The sequence below is a fragment of the Nipponia nippon genome, unplaced genomic scaffold (assembly GCF_047370975.1).
Source record: "Nipponia nippon isolate SJK-2023a ecotype South Korea unplaced genomic scaffold, ASM4737097v1 scaffold_3, whole genome shotgun sequence".
Taxonomy (NCBI): Eukaryota; Metazoa; Chordata; class Aves; order Pelecaniformes; family Threskiornithidae; genus Nipponia; species Nipponia nippon.
The window spans coordinates 127,216,305-127,239,601 of record NW_028262347.1 but is presented as its reverse complement, the minus strand read 5'-3'; the positions used below and the strand labels follow the sequence as shown (position 1 = coordinate 127,239,601).

The 23,297-nt window shown below is 43.8% G+C and overlaps 1 protein-coding gene across 14 annotated transcripts in view; it reads right to left on the bottom strand.

Moving 5' to 3' along the window:
* ALDH18A1 (aldehyde dehydrogenase 18 family member A1) overlaps positions 1–23,297 on the bottom strand; it is a 39,812-nt gene that overhangs the window by 12,475 nt on the left and 4,040 nt on the right. For 6 of the 14 annotated variants that reach the window (XM_087765977.1, XM_087765979.1, XM_087765983.1 and 3 more), the window contains 9 exons: positions 17,835–17,958; positions 13,096–13,319; positions 11,329–11,478; positions 11,134–11,238; positions 9,550–9,708; positions 8,883–8,973; positions 7,130–7,254; positions 3,454–3,598; positions 403–476 (listed from right to left, as the gene is read on the bottom strand). In XM_087765977.1, the coding sequence (XP_087622103.1) occupies positions 403–476; positions 3,454–3,598; positions 7,130–7,254; positions 8,883–8,973; positions 9,550–9,708; positions 11,134–11,238; positions 11,329–11,478; positions 13,096–13,319; positions 17,835–17,928 (1,167 nt within the window). In that variant the 5' untranslated portion in view covers positions 17,929–17,958. The other 8 variants (XM_087765981.1, XM_087765980.1, XM_087765985.1 and 5 more) reach the window with 6 other exon arrangements.

Below are 23,297 nucleotides of genomic sequence, written 5' to 3'. Positions count from 1 at the left end.
AATGTTCTCCCTTTAAGACCACCTTGTCTGCTTCACAACAGATGCCACATTTTACCTACCCGACTGCAGAGCCGTAATTGATGGTGTACAGCCCCTCTTTTGCATACGCTACACACAGGAGTGAATGGAAAGAGTTATAGCAGTCAATTCTTCAGCAGCTCTGATCACAATTCATTTCTATGTGATATTCGATGCTATTAAAATTTTTATAAACCCCACATGGAAGCATATATTACTTCATAGCTACAACGCACATTATCTTTCTGCTGTTCTCATCTCTTTAAGCATGCTACAATCCAAATGATGGATCTGGCACACAAAGAATATTGTGTTATAAATCTGTGTTGTAAAACTTGCCACACATTCACAAGCTTAACAAGTGAGGCCATATTGTTCTGTCACCTGCTCAGGCTGTAGAGCTGCCAGGGTCCTGCCACCTGCTCGAGCCATTTCACCCTGCTGCTCTACTGTAGGACCTGCAAAAAACCCAAAAATACGCCATGCAGACAAAATAACAGCACATGTGGAAGTGAACGCTAGACCTTCCATCTTCCAATTCTTTGCTCAAAGCAGGAAAGCAGGTACAGAGTCTTAAACAGACATATTCAAGAAATCTGTTGCATACTAAAACAGGAAAATCTGTACCTGACAAAAATACTGCTATGGTCCCCAAACGTAAAGAGTCATCACACAGATTCTGTAAGGTTGCCATGTCAGAGGCAAGTGCGCACCATGTATCAAGAAGACTTGACAAAGGGCAAAAGAACACCAGGACAGCTAAGTCTCAGGGCATGGTAGGCTACTGAAAGCAAGGAGGCAAACTTTGAAAAGTTTAGATATCCAACTGAGGAAAACAGAAAGGATTACAAAATAGCATGGGGATGTACAAAGAATAACGGGAGCCAAAACCCAATCTGAGTAACAGCTCACAGAAAAATTGCTTTCCCTCTGTCTCTCCCTGTGTGCATTTTAGAAGAGTTCCTATAGAAGAAAGGTGGGTTTTTAACTCTTCTGAAATTGCCTGTAAAACAGATGACTTGAAGGTGACAAATGACCCAACTTCTATTTAAGAAGGGTCCTATGGAAATTGCCAGAGCAGGAATTCCAGTATCATGGAAAATATCAAGAGGTATAGTGGGAAGTGTAAGAAAAGAACTTGTGCACACATGATTAATTAGACTTATTTAAGAAATGTTAAAACAGCTTTCTAAAGTCAAGTCATACTTTACAAAGTATGGTATGTTTTGGTGCTCTTTGAGTGACATGTATGTAAGCACATAGAGTTGATTTTAAAAAGTTACTTGGATTTCCGAAGAAGACAAAGACAGGATTGGAGTAAATGCTTGCCACAATAGCAGAAGAGTGCCAGTAAAATTCCACAGGGACTTTTGCTGTTTCCCATATTTGTAAGTGACTCAGAATGGGCTCACAAGATGAAAAGCTTTACTGCCGATAAAAATTTATTACAGTGGGACAAACCAAACAGTGTCACTATCACACTTCTTCCTAGAAAGCAGCTTTTCAGAGGAGGACCCAGGGGTCCTGGTGGACACCACGCTGAACACAAGCCAGCAGCATGCCCTTGCCGCAAAGGTGGCTAAGGGTGTCCTGGGCTGCCTTAGGAAGGGTGTTGCCAGCAGGTCGAGGGAGGTGATCCTTCCCCTCTGCTCAGCACTGGTGAGGCCACACCTGGAGTGCTGTGCCCGGTTCTGGGCTCCCCAGTAGGAGAGAGACACGGACACTGTGGAGAGAGCCCAACGAAGGGACACAAAGATGATGAAGGGACTGGAGCATCTCTCATATGAGGAAACGCTGAGAGAGTTGGGACTGTTTAGCCTGGAGAAGGTGGCTCAGGGGGGATCTCATCAGTATGTACAAATACCCAAAGGGAGCGTGTAAAGAAGATGGAGACAGACTCTTTTCGGAGGTGCCCAGTGACAGGACAAGAGGCAATGGACACAAACTGAAACACAGGAGCTGTCTCCCATCAGGAAGCATTTTTGCAGTGTGAGGATGGTCAAGCACTGGCACAGGTTGCCCGGGGAGGTGGTGGAGTCTCCGATTCTTGGAAAAATTCAAAAGCTGTCTGGACACAGTCCTGGGCAACCTGCTTCAGCAGGGGGTCGGACCAGATGACCCTGTCATCTGTCATACTGTCCCTTCCAACCTCAGCCGTTCGGCAATTGTGTGATTTCCTCTGCAACCACGTCACTAGGCCACAAAACAGCAAGTGTAATTCAACCAGATAAACATGAAGCAATGTAGAGGGGGAAAAGGAAAATCAGACCTTAGTACTGTCACAAATAATACTATGAAAACATCATTTCAGTGAACATCAAAATTGAAAAGCAAATTAAATGTTTGGAATTATTAGAAAAGGCCTAGAGAACATAACAGAAAACATTATCAATCTCATCAAAACTCAGTTAGTCTTGCCATCTCATGAATTAAAGCTTTACGTGCATGTTGAATGGTGTGTGAAGTTTTGATTTTTGCCTGTCTCAAAAAGCCCACAATAGAATGAAAACAGTTTCGAACAAGAGAAACGGCGTTGACCAGGTTTTTGGAACAGCTTTGGTACAAAATGTCTAAGACCAAACCTCTTTCACGTGGAAGAGAGATGATGAGGGGAAAGATGATGTCTCACATCCTCAAAGTTAAACAGGGGTTGATCACCCATACAGGCAGTAGGGGCATCAAATGAAGCTATCAGGAAGAAAATTCAAAACCTTCTCCACCCCCCAAACCCAAATTAAAGCAAGCAGTTCTTCACATAGTTCTAGCTCCAGAGTTAACACACAGTATCTAGTAAAGGCTCTTGACTATCGTGACACAGAGCCCTGTGGATGCTAAGTCTTTACATAGATTCAAAGGATGATTCGACAAATTCATACAAGAAATCCATTGAGGATTATTATACACAAAGAAATTTGCTTGGCTTAAAGTGCAAGTCAGAAGTATCAAGAGCATCAAAAGTACTTGTCCTATTCTGCTAAGGTCACGGATCTTTGGTCTGACTTTCTCCAGCAACTGTTACACTGTCCCAGCAACGCAGGGGCAAGAAAACATTCCTACCTACCATACCAGAAGACTGAGTCGTAAAAGGAATTTATGATAAGAAATAAAACAAAACGCTGTCTTAGTTCAGCAGCACATTCTATGTCCACATTTTCACACTGAAATCTTCAATACTAGATGATAACCTCTAAGACTAAAAATGGTAAAAATTTTACGCATTGCATTCTTCAGATGCAAGTCTGATGCAGCAGTTTATCAGCTGGAGGGAACCAGAGCAGAAGATTCAACATTTTCTATTCCTACTTTAGAAAATACCTTTCAAAAACCATTTTTTAAGCAGAGTGTGGTATCGCAGTTATTGTACAGGTCTAGCCAAATTTTAACCTTTCAGGAAATCTCTACAGCTCTCAATGTACACATTACCTCTGTACTCACCTGCAGGTTTTACCTCTGAAAAGAAAGTTCCAACTTTTTTCCCTTCCACGATATCTGTGATGACATGACCTGAGATCTTTGGGTGGGTTCCATTTGCAATCACTACAGAGGTGCCTCCTTGGAGAGCCCACAGAGCTGCTTTCACCTACAGTGAAGGATAGAGCCAGTTCCAGGAAATTCACTTGTTAATTGAATCACTGCTCTCAACAAGACTTCTTGCTCCACTTTGATGCCCAGATAGTTCAAAGAGCATTCAACACACTTCAGGAATTTCAATAACGTAGCATTGAATGAGATCATGTATTTGCGATTTACATTCCCTTCCTGAACTAGCTGCCATTTTATGAGCGTACTTCAAATTTTCCTAACAGCTTGCTTTTTTCAAGACTTCTGCAAGGGTACTTTGGTCATATGCTCTTTTTCACCATTACCTTATGTTGCAAGTTCTTCTTACTCTCTGAAGAAACCCAATTTTCCTTTTTGAAAAGATTCTGTTGCCAATCTCCCTGACATTGATTAGCCATCAATAATTACTCCACTTTAAGCGACCACATGATATTACTTGTACTGTGGAGCACTGTTCTTGCTCAGGTCCTAGCCATTACCATATAACACTAAAATATTATTCGATATCTTTAGCTGTCTGAATTACTCCCTTAAAGTCTGATCAGCCTAAGCACTCCTCATGGGTCTGCTTAAGATGTAGAGGTATTCTCGTTGTTTATAACCCTTTGGTGAAGCTATGAAGTTTGCTGAAGAGTTACTTAAGTTTCCACACAAAGTTTTTACCTACTTTGTTCACATTTCCTGTTCATGTTCTCATTGGATTTATTATTTATTTGCTTCTACTTTTTGCTTGGGAGTACACCTATTGTCTTAAGAGTTGTTCCCTTCAGTAGGCTCTATTTGAAGAGTTTGCATTTCTTCAGTTTTGAATCATATGCTTTTTATTTGGCATTCTTCCCCCCGCCTTGGAGGAGGATTCTGTTAAGTATAGCATTTAGAAGTAAGTCATCTTCAAAGGTCAGGACCACAGTGTACTAAGCAATGTATAGAAGCAACATGCATAAGATCTAAGGCAAGAAGCAAGTCTGAAACAAGAACAATCTGATGTCCACAGACAGATGAGAACTAAAGTCAATGATACTACCAGGTCACCTGTGGGCTGAAGGCTGTCATGGAGGTGACCATGGTGGGTGGGGAGGCAGGCATCATGTTCAACAAGAGCTCTATGAAATTTAGGGGCAGTATCTTTGTAAGCATTGCCCTAACATGAAGGGCAACATGAATTCCCTTTCTGAACTTCAGTGTTGGCATACTGAAGTTTGCTTAGTCCTTCTACAGAATGTTAAGCTTACAGCAGGATTAGCTTATTAGTAAGGGTCCTTTGAAATCCCCATGTACTTATTAGTCCTAAGATTACCCTCTTTCCACACACTTGAGCCATCGTTTAAGGCATCAAAACAAGATTTCTCTAAAATCCCCCCCCCCCCCCCCCCAACATTTCACTGGTTCATGCCAAAATACAAAAACACAGATGCAAATCCCAGATGTTACCTGCTGAAGAGGTACTGCCTGTTGTGTCCTTAATTTCTTTTCCTGACCAAGGTATGGGCAGCATTATCCCACCACTATATTTAATTATGTGTCATTTATTTTACTGCAAATGCTTCCCTGCTTCCTCACTTCTACACTTTCCTAATATGGTTCTACAATTAGGTATTGCAGTCCATATTCACTGGGAGACACTGCCTGTCAGATATGCCTATCACATCAAACTCTTGATCACCACAAGACCATGAACTGCTACGTTTTTGCTCAAGTTTCATGCTCATAATGAAGATTTGTACTTTGAGCTACCATCTCTTTATTCTATTATTTATGTTACAGTTTTTCAAAAATATCATGCAATTCTCAACTGTAACAAATTTTTGTTACAACAGCAGCATTGAGATTTGCCTCTATGCGACTCAGACTTAAAGATACCAAATATCTCTTAACAGATTATTATTTTTACAACACAAATACTCTCTGACCTTGGCAGCTTTCCCCTCAATACCTGGAATCATTTAAACTATTCCAGAAGCCAGATCAAGGGAAAGTTGTTTCTAAATAAGCTCTGTACATCCCATAGTTACAAACAGAACACTCAAATGCCTCCTCCTTTTGCCACCTTCCAGTCCATGCTCTGATACTGAAGTATGCCTTACCTGATTCTTCAGAAAAGGAAATAAAGCATAAGATAATGGTGAAGAATTTCACTATGGTCTTTCCTTGCTTAGTCAAAATCTACTTCAGTTTTCACAGACAACTTTCCATAAGTGTCCTTAGGAAACTCACACCAATTCGTACTACCATAGTGCATATCCCAGCATCATGGGAGACATATGTTGAAGTCTCACACCACACCCATGTTTATGCACTCACAGCAATGAATACTGAGGGCATCCGACCGTACACAGCACTAAAAACCATCGGCCCTCCTACCTCTACTACTCTTGTACTCAAGAACTAAAGTACCTTGGTCTCCACCAATATATCCTTCAGAAGCAAACAGCATACATACAAACTCAGAAAGGAGACAGAGGTATCGTATCACATTCAAGTGACAGGGATTCCCAAAGCCTTTCGATTATCACAAAGGAAAGAAGTGAGGACCAACTCTTATTTTAAAACAACTTAATAGAGTTCCAAATGTCACATTTTACAAACTACCAGAATGTAATTTATTAGTTGCTCTTTTCAATTCAGATGGACCTAAGAGAGAAGCTAAAGGAACCCATACACTGTTACAGAGTACTCACAGAATAGCTGAGGTTGGAAAGGATATCTGGAGATCATATAGTCCAACTGCCTGCTCAAAGCAGGGTCAACTAGAGCAAGTTACTCAAGACACCTTCCAGTCAGGTTTTGAACATTTCCAAGCACTGAGATTCCACAGGCTCTCTTGGCAGCCTGCTCCAGCGCTTCAGCAACCTCACTGTAAAATTCTTACATGTCAGTTTAATTTCTTGTATTTCAGTCTGTGCCCATTGCCTCTTGTCTGTTCCCTGGATACTACTGAAAAAGGTCTGGCTCTGTCTTCTCTACACCCTCCCTTCAGGTATTTATACACAAACCTTCTCTTCTCCGGGGTAAGCAGTCCTAGCTCTCAGTGTCTCCTAGTGTGACACATGCTCCGATTCTTTAATCATATCCATGGCTCTCCATTGGATTCACTGTAGTATGCCATGTCCTCCTTGTACTGTGGTGTCCGGAACCAGCCACAACTCTGCCCATGTGGTCTCACTAGTGCTGAGTAGAGGGAAATAATAATTTCCCTCAACCTGCTGGCTATGTTCTTTCTAATGGAACTCAGGATGCTGTTGGCCTGCTTTGCCCAAAGGGCATATTGCTGGCTCACATTCCACTTGCTATCTACCAGGACCCCTATGCTCTTTTCAGTGAACCTGCTTTCCAGCCAGTCAACTCCCCAGCCCATACCGGTGAACGGAGTTGTTTCTCCCTAGGGGTAGGACTCAGCATTTCCCATTACTGAACTCCATAAGGTTCTTGTCCGCCCATTTCTGCACCCTGTCAAGATCCATGTGAACGGCAGCACAATCATCTCATCTATCTCCCTTTCCCACATCTCCCTTTCCTTCCCAATAACAAAACAAACGTTCCATATTTCTACCTTGGCTTCCATGCCTCCCATTCCCACTCGGGATTTGGTTCCAAATGTTACAGACTGCTGGTCTCCTGGGTAGAATATGTCAATGAGCTTTGCATCATCAGATCCTGGAGGGCTGTCAAAGAGTCCTGAAATAAAAAATAAAAAATAAACCAAAATAAAAATCTGTTAGTGTTATATACCCTCATGCCCAAAGCTCACTCATGAAAGAAAAAAAAAAATATAAAAATCAATGAGGCTGAAAAGCTCTATTCCACTTTACAGGATTGAAAACTTTCACTGAACTCTGCTTTTTGTGAGACTGAAAGCGTGAAACACTTAACAGACAGACTCAAGTAGTATAGCTTTACCGAAAGCATAATGAATAAGAAACCAAAAACCCACATGCTGAATAGCAACATGCAAGCTGGGAGGTAGTGACATTTGGTTGAGGTTACAGAAACAGTTCACAGCTTTTATATGTTCAAAATCAGGGCTTACACATACAAACCCACAACTGAACAGGCAAAGGATAGTCCTCCTCACCAAAATCTCAGATGATAATCTTGAATGCTGGGTTGTACAGTGATAAACTGGGCAATTCAGAAATATGTAAAAAGGGTAACTATCGAATTCTGCTAAGAAGGAACAGAACACTACAGAGACATACTCCTATTAATTTGTTTTTTAAAAGCTAGTAATTTTATGTAACTATGCTTGGAGTTGAATGACGCTTTGGTTTACCTAACATGTTAAACCTAAACTCTACCACCACACTTCCAAGAAATTCTATGTGAGCAAATACTGGCATTACAAATCAGAGAGCACAAGTGCAGACTATCTGTGTCCTTCCTTGATAGCTTGGGAAGGAGAGGACACACATCCTTCCATAAACAAGATGTCATGTTGAATGAATAAGCTTGGAGGATGGGGGTGTTGGGTGTTAATTTATTTTACAAGTTGTTTTGACTACTGCTTTCATGAGTTGTTCTCAGCCAGTCATTTCAACTAGAATCAACCATGAAATCTAGCTGAATCTGCTAAAAGAAACTGTGTTTATGGAAAGGCACCTCCTTCCTCCTCAAGGCCTACAATATGTGCCAAAGTCCAGGATGCACCGAAAGAAACCCATCTGAAGAAGCTGAAAAGACTATGCGACTTGGGTGATGTGGACTGCACTGATCTGAAACTGCACCCACTACCCTCCTCTCTCTAGAAAAGGAACTCCAACATCCATAGGTGACAGACTTATGCCACAGCAGCACAGCTCAGGAGACTAGAGCAGTGTAAGCCAAATGTCCGGGAGACAGAAAAAGCTAGCAAGTTCCAGGTATCTGGAAGGCAATGATCAGGACTTGTAATGTACCTGTAATTCACTGAAAGACAGAACCTGCTGCCAGAAGAAACAAACTATTGTAGAACAGTATTTGGCTTATACTCCTGACTCTAAACACATAGCCTTTGTCCTGCGTATTACTTATAACTATATCATACAATTTTGAGAAGATAGCAGAAGTACCATCGTACATATGGTATTCTGGAACGAGTCTCGAGTTCACATGCATTCTCACCCACCCAGATTCAACAGTGTGGCAGGCAGTCTTTGGCTTATGCAACAGCATCAGCACTGGATATATGCCTTAAAGAGTTATGTGGCACGTTGTAATTGTCCCTGTGAAAGATACGAACTGAAGAGATCAGTAAAACCCAAATATAGGTTGGCTTGACTATCTGATGTACTTCAATAAAACAAGAAAGTAAGAAATGACTCACAAACCTTCTACGTCTGAGAGAACAATCAGGAGATCAGTTTTCATTTCCACAGCCAGTCGTGCTGCCAGACTGTCGTTATCCTTCACACTAATTACCTGCAATGAACAGCGGGAGAAACTAGGAAATATTTGGCTGCAACACACAAAAGCAAGCTACCTCAGCACTACCAAGTCCTTCTGAGCTACTTTGTTCACACCCACTGGAAACTTAGAAGGTGATCTTTGTGTGAAAGTACATACGCTTTTGGAATGCAGTAAAGCAGTATCAAAATGACAAGCAGTGTGATCAGTACCTGCATTCTCCACCTTGCTGCCCAGTGACAGGACAAGAGGTACTAACTGATGCTGCTTTAAACGCAGGTGCTGGACTGCAGGCTTGTCTAACCTGCAGAAGTCCCTTCCAACTTCAACTGTTCAGTGAAAACCAAACTGGGCACGCTTGCTTTTGGCAGAGCAGACATCTGATGCCCTGCTTCCACCCCAAGCACTGTATCCTGCCAGAAACAGACAGGTCAGCATAGTCTTCCAGTACCCTCTGTCCACATTACTAATTTTGTATGTCTGTTTCTCTGTTGCAGGCTTCAGAGGTCCCCAGTTATGGCATTAGTGAAGTACACATTAGTGCTGTACCATCTACAAGCAGGATCCACCCCCTTGCAATACTTTACCCACATTTACCCCCTGCAGATCACTGTTCGGCTCCGGAGGTGGAACAACAGCATCATTAGTGTTAATTATAGGGACAATATTCATTCTTAAAAGCTCGTGCAACGTTCCATTTAAGTTCCGACGTTTCTGTTCATCATGGAAATCCAGGTTGGTGACTAAAATCTAAACGGAGGAAAAAAAATTAATATATACTTAGCCTACCACTTTTCCTGAGAAGAACATCATAAACATATGTATTAACATATCATAACAGATCAGGCATGCCCTTCAGGTCACTAAAGAAACATAAGCCACTTTTAAAGGATAAAGAATCCAAGTAAGAAATATTCTTTCCACAACATTTTCAGGTTTATGTACCTTAACTTCCACTGGAGCCTATAATGGCCTTTCTCAAGCTGACAGATCACAGGCTCCAGGAATCAACTTGGAAAAAAAAAAACATAAGCAGAACATAGATGCTGATGATAACTACTGAGAGCCTAAACAATTCAATAGACTACTCAAGACACTGTCTTCCCTGTTTTCTCTCCCAGTGTAATGTTTCTATTGCCGCAAGCAGAAGGGGTGCTTTGTCTCAAGACTTCTCTTCAGCTCTAGAAGAATCTTGGTCTTAAAGCCTCCTGCATGCAGACACCATCTCTTTCTTTTTTGTATTTTAAGACAAAAAAACTCAGCGTCTGCTCTGAAGAGACATTTTTTTCATTTTTACTGTGCTATTGGACATTTGAGAACTAAGCAAACAACTCCACCACACAAATGTTACAATAGCACTTAGAATCAATGTGTACACTGGCTTTTTTGGCATGGGTAATTAATTCTTTTAAATCAAAGGAATTATAATCGTCTGCAGACTTGAATAAGATTACAATCCAGCGCAACCTATAGTGATTGTTAGCTATACTGTAAGCATTTTAGTGATATCAGCTATATTGTGTTACAGGAAGAAGTTCCTCCAAGCGAGACTTCATACTAGGCTCCTAAATTCATTAAAAGTGTCTGAACAAATAAGGCCTTGCAGTTGATGCAATTCTGTATTCTCAAAGTATTTAAGATAAGCAAAGCCTGTTTAAGAGTAGTTTAATTAATACAGTTGCAGCATTCAGTATAGGTAAAAGACCCAGGCTAGGGATACCATCACCCACAAGTTAGAAAGGTTTGAGGAGCAGATGGACAGCAAGTTCTGAAGTGTGGATGTGTACTTCTGTCAGCTTTACAGAATATGTGGCAGTGATTTTTAAACCCTCACTTTGGACCACCAGCTTTAGCTTTTGTGAAGACCTTAACAGACACACCCCCCACGCCCCCCCGGCCCCCTACACACAAGAGCAGGACACACACGAACTCCAAAAAGGAAAAGCATATTTGCTTCACCTTGACAATGGATAACTCCATTTCAGAAATACTTAGCAAGGCACTCCTGTATAAGCTACCATTTATGCTACAATAACAAGCCCCAAAAGTAGGTTGGCAATGGAAATGCAACACTACAGTAAAGATAGCAGCATATGAAACACGGAAAAAAATCCAAGAATAATTCCATCGCTGACCAAAGTAGCAAGTCAGTCTAGGAAAGAAGGAATCCCTTACTTGAGCTGCACAGATGCTGTACTGTGTAAACATGGCCTCATACAGAGCCATTAGTCCACTCTGGCCAGCTGCTGCACAGGCTCGGGCCTCCAAGACTGGAATAGCCTACAAAGATAAAGAACAGCTGTCAGGCAGTGACTTGAGCAGGTACTACCCAACATTCAAGGAAAAGCGGGAGTACGCCCAGCCACTCACCATATCCTTTAGCTGACTCTGGCCTGAATGAAGTGCTTGCCTCACACTCTGAGAAAGCAAGATCTCATGACGCAACCGCTGCTTTCCAAAAGCTACAGCACCACTGGTGACAATCATCATCTCTCGGCCCTGATTTTGCAGCATTGACACCTGTAAGTACAGAACATAAGAAACAGGGCCTGGAGTATGATCACTGCTAGCATGACAGTTCTGGCTATTATAGATAACCTTGCACTCACCAGTTCTTGCTGACACAAGTGTTTCGCTTTATCCATGGATGCACAAAGCAAGGCAACCACCCTCTAAGATACTCCTGCACATGTTCCTACCCACTTGGGAGCTAGGCAAAGGACTGCATGCAATCTATAGATTCTGCTAAACTTTCTTTTCACAATACCCGTTTTCATGACAGTCACGCTTGAATTTTCACAATACATATGACATGGTAACACTTCTATAATCCTCACCCCTCCACCTCCATTGCTACAGATAAGGAAAGATAAGATATGAAAAAGCTGTAAAGTAGCAGCTGTACTTCCACCAGCCTTCTTATTCACCATCCATTCCCAAAGCTCCCATTATACAGTAACTTTGTTTTCTAGAAGTGAAGCAGCTAACTCCAACAGTACAGCTTTTAATTACTTCTTCCTTACACGCATCTGGCCAGATTCCTTTCAAAGCTCTAAAGCTAAATGTCTTATATGGATTTAATTTATTATGTTAACTTTACTTCCCAGAGAAGACACATCCAATCCCCCCTGAAGTCATAATTTCATTTTGGAGAACCAATCCATGAGTTGATCCCATCAGTTTTTCCTACAAGTAATGAGGTTTCAAGCTTTCTCCTGGAGGAAATCTGCAAATGCTCAGGTAATCAAGAAGGGTCTGCTCTTTCTGCAGACTTCACAAACTTCAGTGCCACCTTCCCACTAGATCCAACTAATGACCCAGTCATGTCTTACCTATTGCATGAAAATCTCGCTGTGCAAATCTCTTCCTCTATACTGGGTCTGGCCAAGATGGAGTTAACTTTCTTCATAGGGACCCATATAGTGCTGTGTTTTGGATTTCAGGACTAAAACAGTGTTGATAACATTCTGATGTTTTGCCTATTGCTAAATAGTACTTGCACAGCATCAAGGCTTTCTTTTTCCCACTGTGTCCCAACACAGCAGGTGAGCTAGGGGCTGGGCAAGAAGTTCGGAGAGGAGACATTTGAGACAGCTCACATGAACTGGCCAAAGGGACATTCCATGCCATGTAACGCCATGCTCAGCAATAAAACTGGGGTAGCAGAATAGGAAAGGGCAGCGGGTTGTCTTCCAAGGTGGCCGTCACTCAGGGACTAGCTAGGCATTGGTCTGCTTGTGCAAGGCAGTGAGTGATTGCCTTAGCATCACTAGTTTCTTTTCCCCTTTCCTTCACTTACTAAACTATCTTTATTTCAACGCATGAGTTGTCTTACTTTTGCTCTTCTTTTCTTTCCAATCCGACTGGTGGTGGGGTGGAGGTGCAGGGAGCAAACAAGCATCTGTGTGGGTGCTTAGCTGCTGGTCAAGGTCAACCCACCACACCTTCAAACACCAATTTACTGAGTCACATGGTTTATGCTACCCCAGCACAGGGGGATGAAAAAGGGAAAGGCCAACACATTGCTTTAAAGGGCCATCACTGTTTTATGAGGTTTTCCTACAATCTTTTGTGCCATCCAACAATCACTGAGTATCTGAAGTTAAAACAAACATTCCACTTCAGTCACAGAATTACCTGCTCTACAATAGATGCCAGTCTCCCAAGGGCCAAGCCACACTCATCCCCTCGAGTCACAACAGCACTACCCAGCTTCACTACAATCCGCTTTGCATGCTTCAGCTCACTGCGGTGTGCAAATGATTTTCCATGTGCACGGCTGAGTGGCATAGTGATAAATGGGATGTTGCTCCAACAACGGATGGATTCATTCCTTAATCTTTGGTTATAGCAAGGGAGATCTGTGGTTAAAGAAAGAAAGAAAGAAAAAAAAATATGCAGTTATAAGTGTTTCATTCAGTCTTTAAGCCCTTGAGGTAATGTAACATTTCCTCCCTTTCCAAGCCTAAAGCTCACAACGCACACTTCTCAGTGACTGGGAATGAGAAACTAGCTTTCAAGTCACTAAAATAAAGTGAGAACCAACAGTATCTGAGCAGCACTAACCACCCCTAAGGTATATAAGGCAATACCCCATGTGTCACAGAGCTTTGACTCTGGGAATCTAGACCAAACTGAAGGACACTGTAAAAAAACCCATACAGCTCACATAAGAAGTAAAAGTACTATTTTTTAAAACAATCTCATTTGCCTTGCCTCATTAGATACAGCTAGAGAGTTTTTCTGTCTGTAGTAGCACAGAAAGCTTGACTGTTAGGAAAGAAAAGAAACACAGCTTTTACAACGCCTCTAAGGTATTTTGCACGTTGCTCAGCTAGGGGCAGCAGAAGGGGGATGATGGACATACAAACTGGAAGTCACCTTCCTACAGGATAAATAGGCATTGGAGGGAGAAGAAACAGTCATAGCATTACTCAGGTAAGATACAAGATACATAAGGCTGGCACTTCGCCCAAGTCAATGAGCTAGGGAACATTTCCCAGCAAAATCTTTGTTTTCAAAATGCCTTCAAAGGACAGTAATACCACTATCAGCACAGCAGATTAAAGAGAATAGTCACTATTAAGGTACAATCACAAGGAACAGTCTGGATCCTTTCTAATTGACAGAGGTGGACCCAAACACATAAAGTCCCACAGTTAAGCTGAAGGAGTGAAGGCAGATGGAAAGCACTTCCAACATACTTCATATGAAGTTTTGCAGAGCCACAGTGAATTGTGTCTGAAGAAGTAGTCGTACAGATAAGAATACCCGCAGTCCAAGTGTGTCAACTGGATAATTAATATAACCTGGATAAGCCATATTACTTGAAAAAAAATTTGAAACCACATTTCCTTATCCAACATCTAGTTCTTCTTGTATTACTATTCAGAAACTGCATTAAACCAGGTCAACTTTTAGAGAGTCTCAAAAACACCAGTATAGCAAAAAAGAGGGAGAACACTGCTGATGTAATTACAGAAAAAACAGCTAGCGACACTACACTCCGGGACCAAAAGTGCAACTTAGTCAAAAGATGGCACACATTCATGGAAAAATTATGGAGAAGATCACACTGGCTACTGAAAGGCATTTAAAGAACAATGCAATCCTCAGGCACAGTCAACCTGGGTTCACAAAGGAGAAGTCCTGTTTAACTAATTTGATACTCTTCTACAATAAGGTCACCTGCCCAGGGGATGAAGGGAAGGTGGTGGATGTAGTTTTTCTGGATTTTAGTGAAGCTTTTGATACTGTTCCTCACAGCATCCTCCTGGATAAGTTGTCCAACTGTGAGAAGAGCCGGTTCATGGTGCACTGGGTGAAGAACCGGCTGGACGTCAGGGCTCAAAGGGTTGTAGTGAATGGGACTATATCTGGCTGGCAACCGGTCACCAGCAGTGTTCCTCAGGGCTCAATCCTAGGGCCCGTGCTGTTCCATATTTTTATCAATGATCTAGATGCAGGAGCTGACTGCACTGTTACCCAGTTTGCTGGTGATATTAAACTGGGAGGTGCTGTTCACTCTCCCAAAGGACAAGAGGCCTTGCAGAGGGATCTAGATAGATTGGAGCACTGGGTAATCATCAATGGCATGAAATTTAACAAGAACAAATGCCAGATTCTGCACCAGGGACAAAGTAACGCTGGACACAAGTATAAACAGGGAGAGGAGTGGCTGGAGAGCAGCCCTGCAGAAAGGGATCTGGGGGTGCTGGTTGGCAGCAGGCTCAACAGGAGCCAGCAGTGTGCCCTGGCAGCTGAGAGTGCAAACCACATCCTGGGGGGCATCAAACACAGCGTAACCAGCCGGGCAGAAGAGGTGATTATCCTGCTGTATTTATCATTGGCGTGGCCTCACCTTGAGTACTGTGTGCAGTTCTGGGCCCCACAATTTAAGAAGGATGTGAAGGTCCTTGAATGTGTCCAGAGGAGGGCAGCAAAGCTGGTGACGGGGCTGGAAGGCATGTCCTCTGAGGGGCGGCTGAGGGCTCCGGGTTTGTCTAGTTTGGAGAAAAGGAGGCTCAGGGGCCACCTCATTGCTCCCTGCGGCTTCCTGAGGAGGGGACGTGGAGAGAGGGAGGTGCTGAGCTCTTCTCCCTGGGATCCAGGGGCAGGATGCGTGGGAATGGTTCAAAGCTGCGTCAGGGGAGGCTCAGACTGGAAACATTAGGAAGTGTTTCTTTACCAAGAGGGTGGCCAAACACTGGAACAGGCTTCCTGGGGAGGTGGTCGATGCCCCATGCCTGTCAGGGTTTAAGAGGCATTTGGACAATGCCCTTAATAACGTGCTTTAACTTTTGGTCAGCCCTGAAGTGGTCAGGCAGTTGGACTAGATGATCGTTGTAGGTCCCTTCCAACTGAACTATTCTATCCTAGTCAATCCTAACCAGTCTCTCATCTGAAGATGCAGAGGCTTCTTTATAAATCAGTAAACTGAATCCTATGCCATGGTCAGAGTTATCTGATTTTATTTAATCTGTCCAGTCTCTCTAATTTTGATGCTCTATAATACAAAATGGATTGATTTATAACCTAAAGTGACTATCCTGGGCATTATGTCTGCTGGAGAAAGACAGGAATTAACATAGCGCTACAGAAAAGAGAAACTTGTCATTTAACAATGTTTTAAATAAATAAATATTTTGTTTGTTATACCTGCAGAAGAAGCTTAAATGATTAATCATAACTGAGGGCTGCACTAACATGTCACGCATATAGAAGTAGAAAATGGAATTTGGAGATGAGTTTCATTTGCCCCTCATCTTCATAAGGGAAGACTTATGAATGTAAATAAGGCCTACAATACACATGAAAGAATAGGTGAAGGAGTCCAATTTAACTGTTCTTTCCAGCATTATACATTACTATATAGTATTTGCCTATCCCACACAGTATGACCAGAAAGGAGTAAAAACAGTTTATTTCCAATTGTCTTGGCTAGAGCTTCAGGGTTTAGAAGGTTCCAAGGTGGCAGCTGTTGAGGGATAACCAGTATCTCAAAAGAAACCTCTTATTTTTTCAGAAAAACAAGGAAAGAGACAACAGTTCAAGAACAAGCAGAGAATTTAATTCATCTCCACTGAAGTCCTAATTGCTAACCTTGCTCTATGACTGCATAAACCTATCTTTTTTTTAGTTATTTTAGACTGGACCAAGATGTGAAATTAGCTCCCACGTTGCATATGCAAAACATTTCTGGTGATGCAAGCCCATTAACTTGCTTCATATGCAATTATGGAGAAACCAATACAGCCATCCAGTCAATTTTTTGGACGAATAGGCTTCTAGGCCTTCCAGTTTTTATATCCAGTACCTTGTCAACAGTTTCACTTGTTAATAAAGAAGGGGAAACATATGAAAAAGACTTAAGTATTTGGCTTGCAGATCCTTTTATGTAATCTGCATGAGGCTTGCTTCTCAGGAGTAAAGCAGCAGAATTTCAAAACACACACGAGCTGAGCAGGATCACAACAGAAATAGTAGAGAAGAAAACTGTTATAAATGCTCAATCCAGCTCTAGAATGCAACTGATGAAGTAACCAGAGTTGCTCCAATACTGGATATTGACTACTGTCAATACTAAGGAATAATTTTCACAGTGTTAACTACGAGTAGTTTACTGACTTTGGAAAACGCGGAATATTTAAAAATACTACAAATGCAGAAGTCAACGGAGCTATAGCTCAGAAAAAACAAGTTTAGCATTTTCAAGATTTCAACACTTATTAATTTATACATATATCAACAAGAGAGAACTGTTAGCACACAGACCAATGGGAAATTAATTTTGCATGCAACAGTGAACAGTTAATCTCTTGATCTAAGAGAGTCTATCTATCCTTGCCTTCTGTATTTCAGACCACTAATCAAATAAATAGCGAAGAGTTCTCTCAAGTTAGGTTCTCAGGGAACGACTATTTACAGGGCACCTATGTTTTACACTCAGGTTTCCTGCAAGCATCTTTCCATTTTTATCTAATCTGAATAAATTTGAGCTTCACACCTTGCTTTACTCAAGACATTTGTGGGCTGAAAATGCAGATGGGGGAGCAGACATAATCAGATCTTGTTTTCCAGGAATGCATGAGGTTGAAATAAAGAACTTCTACAGTACCAGTACTTTCACAATTGATTTTTTGGCTTGAAACGCATGTCAGAATGAAAAAAACACCCTCTCAGACATCCAGCTGAATATTATAAGGGAGAAAGTAACATTACGAAAGTAGAGCTTCAACTGCAGCTCACTCCAGAGGCTGTAAGTTTTGAATGATGTTAATGAGGTGATTTTCCTTTCAACACAGGAAAGAGCATAGGCATGCCCAGACACATAGTGACCAACGTTATTAGAAACGTGTGCTTTCTCTCATACATACATAAACGGGAAATGGCTGCGATGGCATGTGGCGACAACACAAAGCACCATCCAGGGGAACGGACAAGAGGGCTCAGAGCAGCTCGACACAACATTTTGAGATGCCTTCTGCAAATCAAGGATATCTGTAAGTTAAAAGGAAGGAAGGGGGAAAAGTGGTTAAATATCAGTGAATTTTCATCTATATTTCTCTCCTCACCCGCTCCCCCTCCACCCAAACTCCTCTTTGTCCTGTACAGCCTTGACACGATTTCCTCGTGCAAGAGACAGACAGCCCACTCTCTCCATTTTGCACAATTCTCAGACTGTGACTTAGAAGAACTGAAGGCCCCTGTTCCCTACCTGCTGGCAGAAGGTCATTATTAAAGATCAAGAACAAAACATGGTTCTCCAAGAAGGGAAAAGACTATTAGTGAGTGTACCTACAATGGAGAAAAGGCATAACTTTGTCCATAGAGAAGCTTGGAACAACAACAAAAATGTAGAGAGGCTGCATCACCCAGACTTCTCCGTACACCCCACAACACAGCATCTACTATACTTCTCATGAATCTCAGCCCTTTTCAATATAGAAGACATGCTGATTCACTTTTCCCTGAGCGCTACCAAATGTCAAGATGTTAACCATGATTACAAGTAAGGACACCAATTTCCAAGGTATTTGGCATTAGTTTCCCTTGACTGAACTTGTAAACACTCAGAATTCTTGTAAGTCAAAATCCACTAGAGCAAGTACTCAGCAGACAAGGGATACACAATTAGCAATTTCCTATGACAGGTCTAGTTGAAGTAATGCATCTAGTATCACAAATGATACAAAGGAGATTAACAAGAATCCAGTCCTCCCAGACAGTGCTTCAGCCACAAAACCTCTCCTTCCACTTTTACAAAATTTTGCTTCCAATCCATCCCTCTGCACCATTGGAATAGAGCAAACAACATTGCACAAGCTGTGATAAGGAGAAGGTATTGAAGAGAGGACAAGGAGAGCTCATAGTAACTGCAGTGGAAGACTGCTCTTACAAATACCATGAGAATTATAGCACCTGGCGGCTCTGGCATACACTACGTGAACATGAAGTTGCTTCATTACCCTGCATCGGTGTATTGTTATTATACCTCATTATCATCCTTGCCAAAATATACACCTCTACATAAGACAAGGCAGCCACCAGCAAAAAATGGTTCTCCTGTTTTGTCTAGTGAAGATTACATAGCATTGCAGATTAATATTGTTAAATTGCCATGTCCCTCCAGTTCTGTATTTCACCTGAAATGGCAGTCTTGACCACTGCCAGGATGAGGCAGACAAAGGACTCGGAGCAGATGATACAACTGCACAAGTAGTCCAAGTTTTCTTCTCATACAGGGCAAATTTAAAGGAGCTGGTGAACAGTACTAACTAGACATTCCCTCCTCGAACCCTTACCAGGCACCTCATGCACCTGCCTCTGGGGGCACAACAACTCCCACTGTTCCTAAGTCTGTTTGACCCTTCCACCTTGAAGTTCACCCTGGCATCTACTGTCGGCCGTCATCTTCCCAGTAGGGTCTTAGTTGTGTCTCAGAGGGACGCTCAGAGCCCAGCAGCTCCTGACAACCTGGCAAATGGCAGGTCCTTTATCCAGAACCCCTTCCACCACAATTATCCTGAGTGGAACTCCCTGTTCCTCTTCAGCTCCCTTCACAGGCCGTCTCCCTTCGGGAACAGAACCAGGCACTCCACCTGAAGTTTCACCCCCAGACATTTCCCGTCACAGCCTCTCCTATGAGGCCTTTGACTCCCACTACAGTAATAATCTTTACCTGGTGTTGCACTGTCACTAGAATACAGACCCATACTAGCTAGATCAAGCTGTGTTGTCTCCTTGGTTGCTCCTACTGAGCTGCCAGAGAATCGCTTCACATTCTCACTACAGGGCTGCTTGCAACTAAAAGCAACCTTGTCCTTCTGGAAGACTGCCTCCTGCTTCCCTCTGCCAGAGACAACTTTGCTAAAAGCAAGCAGACAACGAAGAGTGAGAAGTGGCAGACAGTGTGGATCTTCTGAAGGAAAAGGATTAGAAAGAAATAGCACGTTTTTGAAAGTAGCTTGTGAGAAAAGGCAAGGAGAGTAAGTTAATAAGAAGACAGAAACAGACATTGTAAAGCAGCAGCAGACATCAAGAAAAGAAAGAGAGAGACGTGAAATGGGAATGATGCTGCCAGAGAGCACAGACAGAGCACAGGGCATGCTGTAAATTACCAGCTTTCTTTCAGGCTAGTCCGAGGCTGCTGAACAACTCCTTTCTCTCCTCTCACTCAATCAAGGATTTAAAGGTAACTTCAATCCTCTTTTTCCATTCCACTCCCATTTCCACCATTTCCATACCTGGGATGATTCTGGTCTTCAGTAACAAACCAAAAAAAGGTACATAATTAAAAAAAAAAAAAAATTCTGCCTTACTTGGAGGGGAGGGAGCACTAAAAAGAAATGCAAAATGCATTATTCAGGTATTTCTCCAAGACTCTAGCATCAGCTTAAAAAATTACTTTTTTCATTACTAGGAAAACCCACTCCTTCCAAACTAGTCTCAAAACCTAACTTTTAAAAATATGATTCTCCCGTCATCTCTTTAAATAATAAAAGTTATCCTTATATTATTGCTCATAGAAAACAATACTACCAGCTGTTTTTTATGAATTTATTATCTTCATAACAGCTGTTAAGTAGCACAGTACAGTTCTATTCTGTTCCGGATCAGTGTAAAGAGACTTAGTCACCTTCCCAAGCAATCAAGAGGTCTCAAATCCTAAAACTGGTGCCTTTCACAACAACAATCTATAACACTGATTCTTCAGTCTGTTGGCTGCAGGCCCATGGGATGTCCACAACTACTTGCAATGAGTTGATAAAATAAAACTAAATAAACTTTTTTCACAGTTTTATATACAAAGGCCAATATCTCAACTAAGCGTAAGGACATTCCACAAGTGAAAAAAACCTGGAAACCAAGCTCCTATAGAAGGAGCTATACTGTACTACACAAGTAATTAACCAGAGATAAATCAAGTTCCAAGGAAATGCACACAATTTCAGAGCAAGTAAGTCTTTACCATAACACAAATAAGTCCTCTGTAACATTGAGGGGCTTTTGTTATTTAAACGGCTTTGTTACCTTACCAACTAAAACTTCTGTAAGGGGCGGGGGAAGCTGCAGTTCTTAGTGCAAAGTGAAAAACAAGAAACCTCCCCAGAGGGAAGCCAGTTCAGAATAACTGACTAAAATAAAGAAAAGCTTCAAATAAATTGTCTTCAGAACAGTTCGCAAATAGCTTTGCCGAGGTTCTACAGAAGCCACACACGCAGAGAACAGGCATTTCAAAGCACCATGTACCACGCCATTCTTTCCTAGCAAGAATCCACTCCAGCAGGACAGTGTGGTCACGGCAGCCTGCATCTATTGGCATTGCCTTGCACAGCGGAATAAAACCCTGTCGCTGCCCTGTTAGAACCGTTCCAAGTATTTCAAGCCGAGTATCTCGAAAGACAGCGTCTGCAGAAGCTCAGTACTGTTCCGGCTTGTTACGCCTTGTCTATAAGGAAGTTAAGCAGCACAAGCAGGGCTGCACAGCAGCAGCGCTAGAGACAGGAGCAGGACCTGCGGCTGCCTGCCCTGCACAGGGCAAGCTGAGGAACCGAGCGACGCGCGCTCGGGGCAGGCGGCAGAACCCCCTCAGGAACGGGCAGGAAGTTTAGCGTAGCAAAGCGCCACGGCAGACGAGCGCCTTGCCGCAGGTTTATCAGGGACACCCGCAGGCGCCACTCCTCGCCCGAGCACTCGGGTCCACCGGAACGCCCGTACCTGGCCCCTCCTGCCGACGCCGTGGCACCCAGCTCCCAGAGGCGGCAGCCGCGGGGACGCCTGGAGACGGGGACGCCGCGCGCCCGCGGAGGCGGGGGCCCGCCCCGCTGACCCGCCGCAGCCAATCCCGGCCTGCGGGCAGCCGGCCCAGCTGACCCGCCGCAGCCAATCCCGGCCTGCGGGCAGCCGGCCCAGCTGACCCGCCGCAGCCAATCCCGGCCTGCGGGCTGAGGTAACCCCGGCGACTCCGGCCTCGCCCCTCCCACCCGCACGCGCACCTCGCCCCGCGGCGGTGCCGGCGGATGATGTAACTCTGCTCCACGTTGCAGCACAAAATCCAGGGCTTTGCAAGTTACAGCGTTAACAACTGTTTTCTGTCTCGTCCCAGACTAGTCCAGACAGCCCTACCCACCGCACGGGCTGCCGAGCTATCGCCCACATCCAGCTGCCCTTGACCTTGACTCTCCCTGTTCTCAGACGGTTGCAGCCCGATGCAGACAGCAGACGAGAGGGATCTGCAGCCAGACTCCTGACAGTGGCTTTACCTCCTGTATTTTCTCCACTGTAGCCCAAACCCCTCCACAAGGGCAGGAGCGCTGGCTTTGGTCTTCACTTGTCTCCCATATCCCATTTGCATTCACTTCTAAATTGATAGAATCATAGAATCATTTAGGCTGGAAAAGACCCTTAAAATCATCTAGTCCAACCGATAACCCAGCACTGCCAAGCCCACCACTAACCCATGTCCCCGAGCACCACATCTCCCCGGCTTTTAAATCCCCCCAGGGATGGGGACTCAGCCCCTGCCCTGGGCAGCCTGGGCCAGGGCCTGACAGCCCTTTGGGGGAAGAAGTTTTTCCCAATACCCAACCCAAAGCTGCCCTGGCGCAGCTTGAGGCCGTTCCCTCTCGTCCCATCGCTTGTTCCTGGGGAGAAGAGACCGACCCCCCCGGCTCCAGCCTCCTTTCAGGCAGTTGCAGAGAGCGATGAGGGCTCCCCTCAGCCTCCTCTTCTCCAGGCTGAGCCCCCCCAGCTCCCCCAGCCGCTCCTCCCCAGCCTCGGGCTCCAGCCCCTGCCCCAGCCTCGCTGCCCTGCTCTGGCCACGCTCCAGCCCCTCCATGGCCTTCGTGGGGTGAGGGGCCCAGCGCTGAGCACAGCATTCGAGGGGCGACCTCACCAGTGCCCAGCACAGGGGGACGATCCCTGCCCTGCTCCTGCTGGCCACACCATTCCTGATACAAGCCAGGATGCCATTGGCCCCCTTGGCCACCTGAGCACACTGCTGGCTCATGTTCAGGGGCTGTCGACCAACACCCCCAGGTCCTTTTCCCCCAGACAGCTCTCCAGCCACTCCTCCCCACGCCTGCAGTGGTGCCTGGGGTTGTTGTGCCCCCAGTGCAGGACCCGGCCCTGAGCCTTGTTGACCCGCACCCAGTGGCCTGGGCCCATCGATCCAGCCTGGCCAGATCCCTCTGTAGAGCCTCCCTACCCTCACACAGATCAACACTCCTGCCCAACTTGGTATCATCTGCAAGCACTCTTATCACTGCAATTAGTAGAAACCATAAATCTACAGTTTCTCATTTTCAAAGACACTACAAAATTCATAGCAGTTCCTC